The sequence below is a fragment of the Ptychodera flava genome, chromosome 5, assembly GCF_041260155.1.
Source record: "Ptychodera flava strain L36383 chromosome 5, AS_Pfla_20210202, whole genome shotgun sequence".
Classification (NCBI taxonomy): Eukaryota; Metazoa; Hemichordata; class Enteropneusta; family Ptychoderidae; genus Ptychodera; species Ptychodera flava.
In genome coordinates this window covers 23955480-23968242 of record NC_091932.1, presented here as the reverse complement: position 1 = coordinate 23968242, position 12763 = coordinate 23955480, and the positions used below count along the sequence as shown (strand labels likewise).

The 12763-nt window shown below is 41.5% G+C and overlaps 1 protein-coding gene across 1 annotated transcript in view; it reads left to right on the top strand.

Annotated features, from left to right (window-relative positions):
* Positions 1-12763, top strand: part of LOC139133333 (acyl-protein thioesterase 1-like) — a 51451-nt gene continuing 38688 nt past the window's right edge. Inside the window, exon 1 of the mRNA XM_070699878.1 lies at positions 1-532. Within this exon, the coding sequence (XP_070555979.1) occupies positions 470-532 (63 nt within the window). The 5' untranslated portion in view covers positions 1-469. The remainder of the gene's footprint in view (positions 533-12763) is intronic.

Below are 12763 nucleotides of genomic sequence, written 5' to 3'. Positions count from 1 at the left end.
TGTGTTCTTAACGGGATTTCTCGAGAGAGCAAGTATAGTAATCAGCGCTTGCGTGTTTCATTCACTGCGACCGGTGCATGCAAAGCTGGTAGAAAGCACTGATCGACAACGGAGGAGTGGACTTCCGCAGGATTTGACGACACGAGATAGTTATTACGCATCAGAACTCAGCGGTAGACAGAGCACTGCACTGGAAGGTAACAGCACTGAGGATATAAAATTAAACCCGGAGAGTTCATTTTTGAACGCTGTACATAGCCTGTGTCCCTTGGAAGGTCGCCTACGTACAACTGGTTGCACCTAGCCGGCCACTGTCGCCTATAGGCACTTTTACACAAGCTCGCTACACTACCACCTCCTGTATTTTCGTTCGTGGCTCCAGCGAGAAGTTCCCAGGGATTTTCCTGCAAATTACCCTCGCTCCCCCAATAATAGAACTGGAGAAACTAAAGGGTTGCACTGTCGTTTTATGTGTGGGAACAGTATGTCATCTCCGGTTGTGATTCCTGCGGCTACTAAACATACAGCCACTGTAAGTAACAAATTTTATCACAACAATATTTATTACAACAATGTTTATATGTGTGTCTTAAATATCATCAATGCTTGCTCTCTCGAGAATGAAACCTTCGCTCTCAATCTAAGAATTTTCAACAACAACAACAGTAGCAGTTGTAATAATAATAATGATAATTAATAAACTAATTAAGATGAGAGTAATAAACTTTGTGCAATAAAAATTATGATATCACAAATTCAAAAATGAAATTTGGAATTCTATCATGTTAAATCTGTTACCCCCATTTTCTGGTCACAGTGGACAATGTACATGTGGAAGTCTGATTAACCCTTTGAGTGCTGTAATTTTTCCCACCAAAATTTTAGTGCAACACTTTAACAATTTTTATAAATTTTTCTGCCATTTTTTTGATAATTTTGGACCAAATGGACATCACATTTCATTGACTACAGATTTTTATCAAAATTATGGCAAAAATCTGAAAAAAATTGACTGGGGTACATTTCACGAAGGCGACAAAAGTTGAATTTGGCGCAGTGAGTGAAACGGTGACAACAAATGAACCAAATCTTGAATATTACTGTAAAGGGTAATATTGTTGTTAGCATAACAATGACCACAGCACATTAACAGCCCATACCTACTTTTAGTCGGGGAAAAAACATCCCCAAATGAGAATGAAAGAAGCATACAAGTAAGATTATAGTTGCATGACAGGAAGAAGGGTATGATATGGTGTTGCGTGCCACACAATGATATTTGAAGTGCACGTTTTACAGACACAATATTCTGTTTCCATTTAGGGGAACTACATGTATGCTATCTGCTTTCATTATTTAATCTGTCATGCATGTTTGTTCGATACAAGAAGTTGTGTTTGCTCTGCTCAGTAAAACATGAAAGTGACTTAACCTATACTTACGTAAAGAAAGCTTGCTTCCACGCTGTAAGAAGGTGGAAGAAGTAATATCAGATGTAATGTTTATGAGAAATGTGCACCAGTCACTGTTTCAAAATGTGTCAATGTATCTCAGACTCTTAGAGAGAAGAAGTAGGGAAGGAACATTTTTCCATCTCTACACCCACATATATATATATATATATATATATATATATATATATATATATATATATATATATATATATATATATATATATTATATATATATATATATATATATATATATATATATGTATATGTGTGTGTGTGTGTGTGTGTGTGTATGATCATGTAGGTAGGTTGATCGATAGACTAGTAGTACTTCTGATATCATGTTTATAGTGTATATGTATGTGTGAATATACATATATATATATATATATATATATATGTATACTTGAGATGTACAGATAGATTTTATTCATCCACTATATATATTATATATGATATATATATATATATATATATATATATATATATATATATATATATATATATAATATTATATATATATATATATATATATATATATATTTTGGGTTTTTATTGAAACTAAATGTACACGCATGCATACATGTACCCCAGTATACACGCAATTCGATCTTTTTAATGAAACTTTTCATAGCTAGTCATCCATTGATGTGTAGTTTATCTTTAAAAATTCCTAGCCTGAATGTTGTTTGCCATACATGTACATGTACACGTACATGTATATTATAGATGATACATGTGACCTGTCTTGAAATCAACAGTGCGACATTCAGCGATAAGTCTTGGGCCGCACCTTGGTAAAGTTTAACATGGTTCTCCAACAATCATTAATTTGCAATCATACTACAGTATTACATGTGCAACCCTGTTGCCAAGGCTCCCAAACCATTTACCTACCATACAGTGTATGTACACAGACCTGCGCTAGAATACCTAGAAGAACCTTGTCATGCAGATGACTTCACTGTAAAAGAACTTTGGTGGTCTGAGCAAAATGTATTTATTATTGATATGTAGTCTGTATACAATGTACATGTACTTCAATACACCATATCATCAGGGAATGAGTCATGTATGGAGATTGATATTGTACATAAAGTTTACAGTGTTCACATTTTAAACATCATGCCAGCCAGGGCATGATTTCCACTCGGCTGACCTATGCAAAAAATCAAGGTAGCGCCAAGCTGTTGCTGTGAAAGAGGCGCGTGGTTTACGATGATGAATTTCATAGCAATGTCAAAATATTCCAATGTGGTGATATTTCCTGTGTCAGATACAAATTTCAGATTCAAGGGAACTTTCATGTAAACATGCATACATGTAGTTGCGTAACTCATTATAAATCTGAGAGGTTCTTAGTTTTACATCCATGTGACATAATTACTATGAGCAGTTTGTTTGGATAAGTGCATGCTCTGAAATCAGTGAAGATCGTTTTGATCCTGAACAGAATTGTAAAATACCAAAGATGAGCAATCATCCTGATACATACAAGAAAACAGTTTGGCTGTAAAGTCAGTATGATGTACCAATGACTCAAATGTTTATTTTGACTTTTATAATAAATTTTCCATGTTGAATGTACAGGGCAAAGTAGATTTCAAGAAATTTAGAAATTGACTCAAAGAGTTTTGCCCAAATCTCAAATGGTTGAAGAAAAAACTGCAAGAAACTCAAAATTCAAAGAAAAATTTTTTGCCACTGACGTCCTTCTGAGCTGCTAGCTCATCTAAGTTACTGATGTTACACAACACAACAGTTTTATGACTTCTGATAGTGAAACCTGCAGTGTGTCTTGCAAGTAACCGCACACCGACAACACACCTGCTAAGTCAACATCAAAAGTTCAATATAATAAATCTAACTTAATTGCTTAAGTTTGGCCTCAGACCCCCCCCACCCCCCCTTCTAACTTAACTGACCTAAAATTGAAAAACATTGCGGACTCATACCCTGTACTAATTCTTTCAAACGACGTACCAATGTACCATTGAATTAAATAAAAATTGAAAACCATTATAAAGTAACAAAAATACAGGTGACTGGATCGGTTTTAGCATACAAAAACAGCCTTGAAATCGTAAATTTGCCAAAAGACATTAAATCGTTTTTGACTGCACAGAAATTAATTTGGCCAAAACCCCCCACCCCAAACTTAAGCAATTAAGTTTTTTTTCAAACATCGATCTTTTGACGTCGCCCCTAAGTCAACTTCACTCATTGCTGCACTTATGTAAGCTCACAATTTTGGCCCGGTAATGTTGGATGGCGGACTTCACCACCACCCAGAAATCGCCATAGAAAGTTGTTGACTATGAAGCTTCAGTGACATACATGGAGCCAGTTTGAAACCCCTTTGCTGGTGAAGTGAATTCGTTGTGTGAATCTGAATCCAATGCTCACTTGAGTGTCACACTTCAGTGCAACATGTGTTACATATACGGTACTCTGCACTGGCAATCCACGTCATCCAATCGATCCTCTCCATTGCAGATGACGCAAATTGTTGCAAAATGAAATTATTATATGTACAGAGCATAGTCTTGTCCGTGATTTTCACCGGAACTGGTGTATCCTCAGTGTCACCGGTAGTGATACCCCCTAACGACAAGGCACACAGCTACGGTGGGTTCATTTCAATTCATCATGAATTGTAGTGTCATCTATCTAGCGTGAATTCCGAGTTTGCATTTTTGGTTCTAAAGATTTTTAAATCCCTTTGTATGCAGTGTTTTTCAAAAGACTTTTGAATGGAAGATATACTGTGTGAGAACCTCTCAGAGGTTTTCCACAAGGGGATTTCTAGGGTGAGCTACCCCTCTGATTTTGAGCAAACTATTCTTATCTTAATAATTGTACAAAAGAACACATTTTCATTACAAAAGTATATGCAAAGTATTTATGTTATGTAAATTGGCCACCCCTCTGTTTTTTCTAGCCGTGGAGAACACTGCCCTGTACTATTTTAATTGTCCTCTAATGAACATCGTAACTTAAATTGATATTCTGAAGGGAACCTAGAAACATGATATTGGAATATCAGTAAAATTTACAGGAGTGTTGGCCTTAAGGTAGATCGTGCCTCGGGGACAGATATTCGGGCTCTCAGCCTTTACAATTCTTTTCTAATCTACCACTTGTGGGGGTTCATTTTAAAGCTCTTGACGTATGAAAACTTAACAGTCTTAGTTTTTCGAAAATGGAAAATTTTAATTTTCTCAATAAAGTTAACACATGGATGGCAGCCATTTTGAATTTCAACTAAATCTTGGTATTTTTATCTCTGGTTCCAAAATATGCACAGTGACCCCCAATTTTTATTCCTGATTTTGAAAGAAAATGGTTGAAATATTCCTTGAGGAAAGTTTGAGCAAAAGTTTAAGTCTCTCACTTTCAAGGCGCATACTACCTTAACTAAAACACCATATGTCAATTAATTCCCATAAGATTGCTTTGTATAAAAGGTCACAAACTTTGTTGGAACCTATCTTATTGAAATTTAGGGTATTGTTTTGGAAGCTTGATGATAAATTTGGTGTTTGTCACAAAAGTCTGTATTGATTTTAGAAAGAAAAGCATTCTTAATCTCACAAAACGCTATCAGTATATTTCGGATTATTTCAAAATATTGGTATTATGTACAAAGGTAATTGTGTTCTAGACATCAAGGTATTCTATTTGCTTCGGCAAATGGAACAGCGTTAACCCTTTTCCTGCCGAGCGCCCCTGTCCGTTATCCTGCCAAGTCGGTCAAAACCGGCCCCCTTTTCCGTGTCTACAGAAGATAGGCTCTCCTGCACGCTTTCCTGCCAGGCATTTGGCGGGAAAATACCGCATTTTCGGGTACGATTACCGACCATATACGTGTTAGACTTCAAAATTTTTGCATGCCCGTATAGAGGGGCAACCGCTGATGAGGTTGTGTCGAAAAAATGACGAGGTCTTGGGCGTTGTTTGCCCCGGGGGACGTGCACTTTTATGCCCTTTTCTAGCTTACTTTTGCGGAAGTAAAGCTCGTTCGCCGGCACGCACGTCCACACCGGGGAAACATCACCTCGCTCGTGGGTTAGTAGAAGACCCAGGGGTTAGTGCTATGGGTGCGGCAGCACCCTCAAACCTGTCCTGTTTCCCCTGGGTTGTGTCACTTGGCCACGCACTTTGAACGACTTGGAAGAGTCGCACAGTGCAGTCTGCTTTGACGTAGTGTCAACGACATAGCTTCGCCATTGAAGGAAGGCGTGTACGTAGTTTGGCCAGTTCAGTGCACACTTAGCTCGTTAGTGTTACCGTTTCCTAACAGGTTAGTTGTGCAGTTGTTACTAAGGTGCAGTTTTGTACCACCTTAGCTCTGGACAGTGCAACTGCTCTATGCACTAACCCAACGACAGATGGTTGGTACAACGTCTACGTCGCACGAGCACAGCCTCCGTTGGGCTGTGCCCTCCCACGTGATACAACGCACGTTCATCCATTACTATAGCGTCCTTACGGATCTGCCAAAAACGAAAGTGGAGGTAAAAACAAAACAAACGAAAATATGCGATCATAGATAGTATTTTATTCGGGAATAATTTACATTATGCCGAACAATAAATCTCGGAGTCTGTCTCGACGTCCGAGTGCATGGTCCGTGTTTCAAAAATTACAATCGGGGTGGCAGATCTGTGTTACAAAAATTATAATAGGGGAAATTGTACAAAATAATCCGTCTAAACAAAACAAACGAAAATATGCGATCCATAGATAGTATTTTATTTGGGAATAATTTACATTATGCCGAATAATAAATCTCGGAGTCTGTCTCGACGTCCGAGTGCATGGTCCGTGTTACAAAGATTACAATCGGGGGATTGTACAAAATAATCCGTGTTTCAATTTACAATCAGCGGGATCGTAAAGCACAAACAAACGGCACAACCGTGCTCAAAATGTGATCATGGTCCGTGTTAAGAATACAGTCAAGCCACTGTTAGGCGAAGCTGTCCCCTGTCCGTTATTTACGTCGGGTTCTCTTACTGATGGGTGTCGTCGGGGTTGTGTGAGTAGAGGTCTGCACGCCAACGCTCCTCTTACCTCGTACCATCATGCGATGATGAAAAGCCGCAAAACACTCGCCCTCGTGAAGATGAACCCCGCACAGACTACATCCTTTGGACGTCTCAGACAGTCGTCCGCTCGCAGTGGTCTTACCCTCTCTGCTGCATACTTTACAGCATTTCTGCCGCCCCTCCAAACGGCTGACAACGTGCATCGGCTGATTTTGTGGATTTATGTACGAGGAAGAGAAACGGTGGCCTCGACCTCTCTCACACTGGCTGCGATCGCCCACAATAACCGCCAATGAGTTGTTTCCCGACACGCAGATGAACATCTTATGGGTCAGCTTACTATCAGGGTGTACATGCTTGAAGCATATATATGCATTTACCAGGGCAACATCAATCAGGTAACATGCCAGATATGTCCACCATCTGTGGTTCTTGCGCCCAGTGTGAAAGTACTTGCGCTTCTGGTTGGCTCGGTCGACGCCTCCCATGTACCGGCGATAATTATACAGCGACAGAGGCACTTGTCGCTGCTCGTCTCCCTCCCCCACTGGCACGCACTCCAAGGGTGGATAGACCGTATTCAAGATCAGCACCTGAGCGTTACTATCCTGATAAGCAGTGATGTTAAGACGAGAGTCCGTTCTGGTCGTGGCTTTCATATCCCCAACAGACAGAGGAAGGCACTTCCTCTTACCCGGCGGAATTAATTGAGGGGGCATGGTGCGACGATTACGGCGGTTAAAACTCCCGACCATGTAGGTCCCGGTCTCCATCAGCTCTCTAGCAGTAACGACCGTGCTAAACAGGCTATCACAAAATAGGCTGTGATTATATCCACAGAATGGCTGGACCAGCTCCATCGTAATTCTTTTCACCACACCTCGCTCCTGCCGTCTCCCTCAGTCCGATCCCGAAATTTCACACCTAGGTACGGTGCAAAGTTAGCGATGTATGCAGTGCTGGAGTCGCACAGCTGCCATATCTTGAAACCGTCTCGATCAGGCTTATGCGGTAATCTCTGCTTAATTTAGAACGGCCCTTAAATCGCACCATGCCCTCGTCGATGGAGATCTCTCTACCCATCTTATAATTATTTACGCACCTGTCAACTATGGGCTCCATCCATGGATTGATTTTATAAAGGGGATCCTCCTGACACCGACGTCGGCGGCGTGCCTCATCAGGATCACAACGTGGATCGTTCTCTGGGTCTGCCAGATGAAAGTATCGCATAAGCTGCTGAAAGCGACTGCGGGTAATCACAGTAGAAATACCCTGGTTTCTCAGAAAGGGATCGCTAGACCAATAATCCTCCACTGATGATTTACGGTCGATACCCATACAGACTAAGACGCCAATGAACGCCTGCACCTCTCGGTAGTCAGCGTTACGCCAGTATTTATCTATTTTCCTAGCGATATATCGCTGGTGGAATTTGGCGTATTTATTAGTCTCGTCCTTGGCCAATCTGATCAGTGTAGCTGGAATAAACTTAAAAAAGTAATCGATCTCACGGGAGTGGCTGGGCAAGGGGAAAGTCGGTCCTCTCTCATGGTCAAAATCGGTCTCCTCAAATATATTAGCATCGGTAGTTTCCGACATACGCCAGACAGGAGGGGTGTCGTCCTCCGCCAACACAGCAGCAACGTCATCATCGTCGTTAGAGCTTGCCTCACCTACATACTGCCTGTCATAAAAGTCATCGTCCTCTGCCGCATCCTCGTCAACCTCCGAGTCGGACTCAGCGGTGATATCACCGTCGTCTGGGCGTCTGGGCCTGAACTCGCCCGTAGCGGCATCAAGGATCATATCTGGCTCAAAATCAGGTGGGCTATCCTGATAACGAACCCTCCACACTATCTTTTTCGGCGGGGACATCGCAGCACACGAAACTATGGCAGGAGCGGGCTGGGCAGCCTCTGCTGATGACGAGGACTCAAGCTCTTTCGCACTGGGCACAGGAACCTCTCCTGACGCAGGATGAGGGCTCATGGTGCACGCAACAGGTGGTGTCTCTCCCGGAGCAGCCGGGGAGAACCAATGGCATCAGCCGTCTCGTTACTAACTGTCTCACTAGCAGCAGCAGACGTAGTCTGTGCAGGTGAAGTATCTCCCACAAGAGCAGATGTAGTCTCTGCAGGTGAAGTAGTCTCTCCGGAGCAGCCGGGTGAGAACCACTGGCAACCGGTGACCCGTCATCATCCTCATCGGCAGAACGATCAGTCTTACGTTTACGCTTACCACTGGGTTTTTCAGCCGGAGATAGCTTCGCCTTACGGGAGCGTTTCTTGCCCGACTTCTTAGAACGTTTACTAGGGACATCACAACGATCGCTACCACTACCGCCCGGAGACTCTGCATCTTTGAGCTTCAGTCGTCTGCTCGCCTTCAGAAAACTTTTGCGGTCCGTCAAGCTCATGTCTGGAACAGTGTCGACAGACTAGCAGGTCCCTACCCTTTTAAAGCCACAGGGAAACAAAGCCCTGGACATGATTGGACGCAGGGGTGTTTATATATGCAGCCACCTGTTATTATAATGGACCTACGGCAATCAGTCCACCAACCGGCGCTGACATTCCTACCCGTCATGTAAATTGCCTGTCCGCACCATTTGATATGCTAATAATACTCATTTGCGATGCAAATCCCTCGAGCACTTAGCATAACATAGTCAATGTCATTAGCATCTCAACTTGACATTCCGTCCAGCTGGGTACGTGGCATGCGCACCTGCCACCCAGGCCCAAGCCCATGTTTAGTACGGGTGGGAAACCCGTATCTTTAACCTCATGTCCCTTCTAAGTACGCCTGCGCAGGGCGTATTGTCATCCAAGTCGGTGACAAGCCAACCCGACAGATCGCCCATTAAGCAGTAATGGACTGGCCGTCTCGTTCTTGTACGGCAACGAACAGTGCTTCAGCGGCTTGTTTAGGTCATAACCGTCGCCTGCCGAGCGGCTTACCCAACTAAGGCGGTCAAAGATGAAGGATGCCAAAATTGTCAACAGCTGTCTCGGCCTCGTCCGTTGGGCAAACATGGCTCCTTCAAATAACGTGGCCAGCACGTCTACGTCATCAGCGGTGATGACGACCCGTCATTGACGCCCGAGTGCGTAAAACTCGGAATATACCGACAGGTACCTCTACCTGAGTCGGTCATACTACAGTATAAACCAAACACAGGTCTGCCAACTCCCGTTAGACTCGGCCGTTAGCCGAACTTCACAGGGACAACATAGGCGTAACAAGTCGGTGAACAACGGTTCACACACCTAACCGCAGCTGCCAAGTCGGTGAACAATGGTATCAAATTTTGAGGCCATGTTCGTGAATGGCAAGGCTGAGGCGGTGTGTTTCGTTGCACGGCTTGAACGTCTAGAGCCAAGTGCAGCCGACAACGTCCGACATCTGAGTGGGTAGTCTTTTCGAGAAGGTAACAAGTCGGTTAAAAGCGGTGGTTACCCTTCACAAATGTCGCTCAAGTCCGTTCGGATCAGTTCCATGTCAGGGACTAATCAAGCCGAGTCCGTCAAATCCGTCCGCACTTCCCGTCAATCAGGACTAAGTCCGTGATTTTCGTCTCGCACCATTGGCAAAAATTGCACCGCCAGCTGAGGCGGTCTTAGGCGGTTGCCTTACAGATTAGCGTTGCCGAGACGGTCAATTTCGGCCGCAATCTATGTAGTGCCTCAGAGCCAAGTTAGCCCAAACTCCGCTAGGATACGTCACCGTGCTAACCTGCCAAGTACGCTACTCGTCCCCCCCAAAAAAACCAGTCCCCCAACGGGGTGGGGGACTGGCTGGGTAGCTTCTGCACCTTTCCCTGTCGTTGGACTCTCTGTGAACCCATTTCGAGAGCAAACGCCGTTCCTCGCCCAAAACCTGTCCTCGAACGACCCCTAGCGCGAGCAAGGGTTTGCTACACGTACAGTAGTTCGTCGACTAGGCAGGAAAGGGGGTACCAAAAAGTAGCCCGATTTCCACCGCCTTGGCAGGATAACGGCCGTGGCTGCTCAGATTCTAGCTACACCGAATTTCAAGCGGATTTTCACCGACTTGGCAGGAAAAGGGTTAAATAAATATTTCATTTGCTGTATCAGTATCATCACAGAACAACATTACATGTATGTTTCATTACCTCCATGAAAATTGCCAAATACATGATTTTTTTGCTGAAAGAAACAGTAATGCTACTTTTAGTATTTTTTTTCATTATTTTTCATTTTTACATCAATTGCAACTTCTTATTCTACTCCCCAAAGAATGATGAAACTCCCAATATTTAGCTTGTCAACTTTGCGTAGCTATTTGTGTATTAAAAATGCATTGTTATTGTTTACATTTGAATTCTAGTCCAGACCATAAGTCACTTTTCAACAATAACAATGCAGTTTACACACGTCGTATGGGCTGAGTTGACAAGCTGAATGCTGTGCATGTCTACAAGACTTGTTGCACTAGAACAAGGAATAAATGTTCACATTCAAAACAAAAATGGTGAAAAATTATCAAAAGTGAGCATTGCTGGCCCTTCAACAAACCCCTGGCTGGCTTAGTTAATAATTCATTACAAAATATTTTTACACATCTATAAGTCCACACCACAAACAGTTAACCACAGAATTAGTTTGGCAAATTGTACTCCCAAGTAGTTTTGTTGATTGGCAAATCATAAAATTAGGTACTGAGAGGTGGTGAGTATCAGGGAAGTATTTACATGTATCGTCTCATTATGTAACCCATTGCAAACTGCAATCAAATAGTGATGGGGAATGAAGAAGTGGAAATTACAAATTCACTGTTATTATGAATACGGAAGTAACGGTTAACAACATGTAATAATCATATAAAGATTGTTGTGTTGACAGTTTTGATATAGGCTATTCATCAACCAACGATGTACAAAGAAATATGTTGGGAACAAAAATTTTTTTGAATTTTTTGAGAATTTACAATCAGATAAAGGGCCAGTAATGCTAACTTTTGATGATTTGTTTTCTTTATTATTATTTTGTTTGTCAATTACACGTTTTTATTTTGTATGTCAATTGCAAGTTCTTATTCTACTCACAAAAGAACGCTGAAACACTATGTACAAACTGTAGTTTGTCAACACAGCGTCTATTATTATTGTTTACATTTGAATTCTAGTCTGGCCCAGAATTCACTTGTCAACGATAACAGTGCAGTTTTACACTTGTCAGGGTGAGTTGACAAGCTGAATACTGTGTACCTCAAGATGCTTTGCCAAGTAAAACAAGAAATTACAGTTGACATTTCAAACAAAAATGGTGAAAAAAATCATCAAAAGTAAGCATTACTGGCCCTTTAATTACTTCTCAAGTTTTACAAAGAAATGCGTTCAATTGATTGTCGCATGTACATGTATATGTACAAATGAAATCAGCTGGCCATCTCTGGTGCAAGAAAAGAAAAGTTGTATATTGAATATACTTTTTTATTGAATTTTACATGTACGGTACGTCTAGGAATGAAGAACCCTACTACTGCTAGTATACTTTAGAAAACACAATTTTATTCCTCTTCCTGACTTTGTTTTTGAAACAAACATTTAACCAAATATGCAAGTGTGGATTTACACTGCAAGAAAATGAGTCATGTAGTGTGTTTTTTTATCAGCAACACTGTGTTAGCGATGCAGGGAAAACTTGTAGCTTTGGTTTGCAAGTCACTAGGGATGACTTGGATTTGTTCAAATAAGCATGAAATTTCCGTAATACAAATTTCAAAGGTTACTGTATCATCGTTTTTTGTAGAAATATCTTCTTTGATATTGCTATCCAATATACATGTATGTAGCTTGTACTTATACATGAAGCTTTTAAAGGCTGAACTTGAGAGACTTATTCAATTTTTGAGAAGTTTTTGGGTCTTTTGTTCATTTTTCTTGAAAAAAATCATCTGTGCAAAATCTTGTTTGAGGGCTACAGGTATCAAATTTGATTTCCAGATATGACTTCAAAAGATGAAGAAACTTGCAAATGTAAATTTTCTCGCCAATTTATTTTGGTCAAACATGTTCTTCTCTGAGACTGCCCTTTTGCTCAATGTCATAAATAATTTTGCAAAAGTTTTTTAAATTTAAAATTACCTTCTGTCAAAAGGGTAAAAGTGTGAAAAAATTGTCTTCGTAGTTGATGTCTCGGTGATATGTGTCCACTTTGTTTATTACTGTCTTCATCTATAAATAACAGTGGCGCTATATCGTGACCAGCTGCCTGGGTCACTTGTACACAAAAC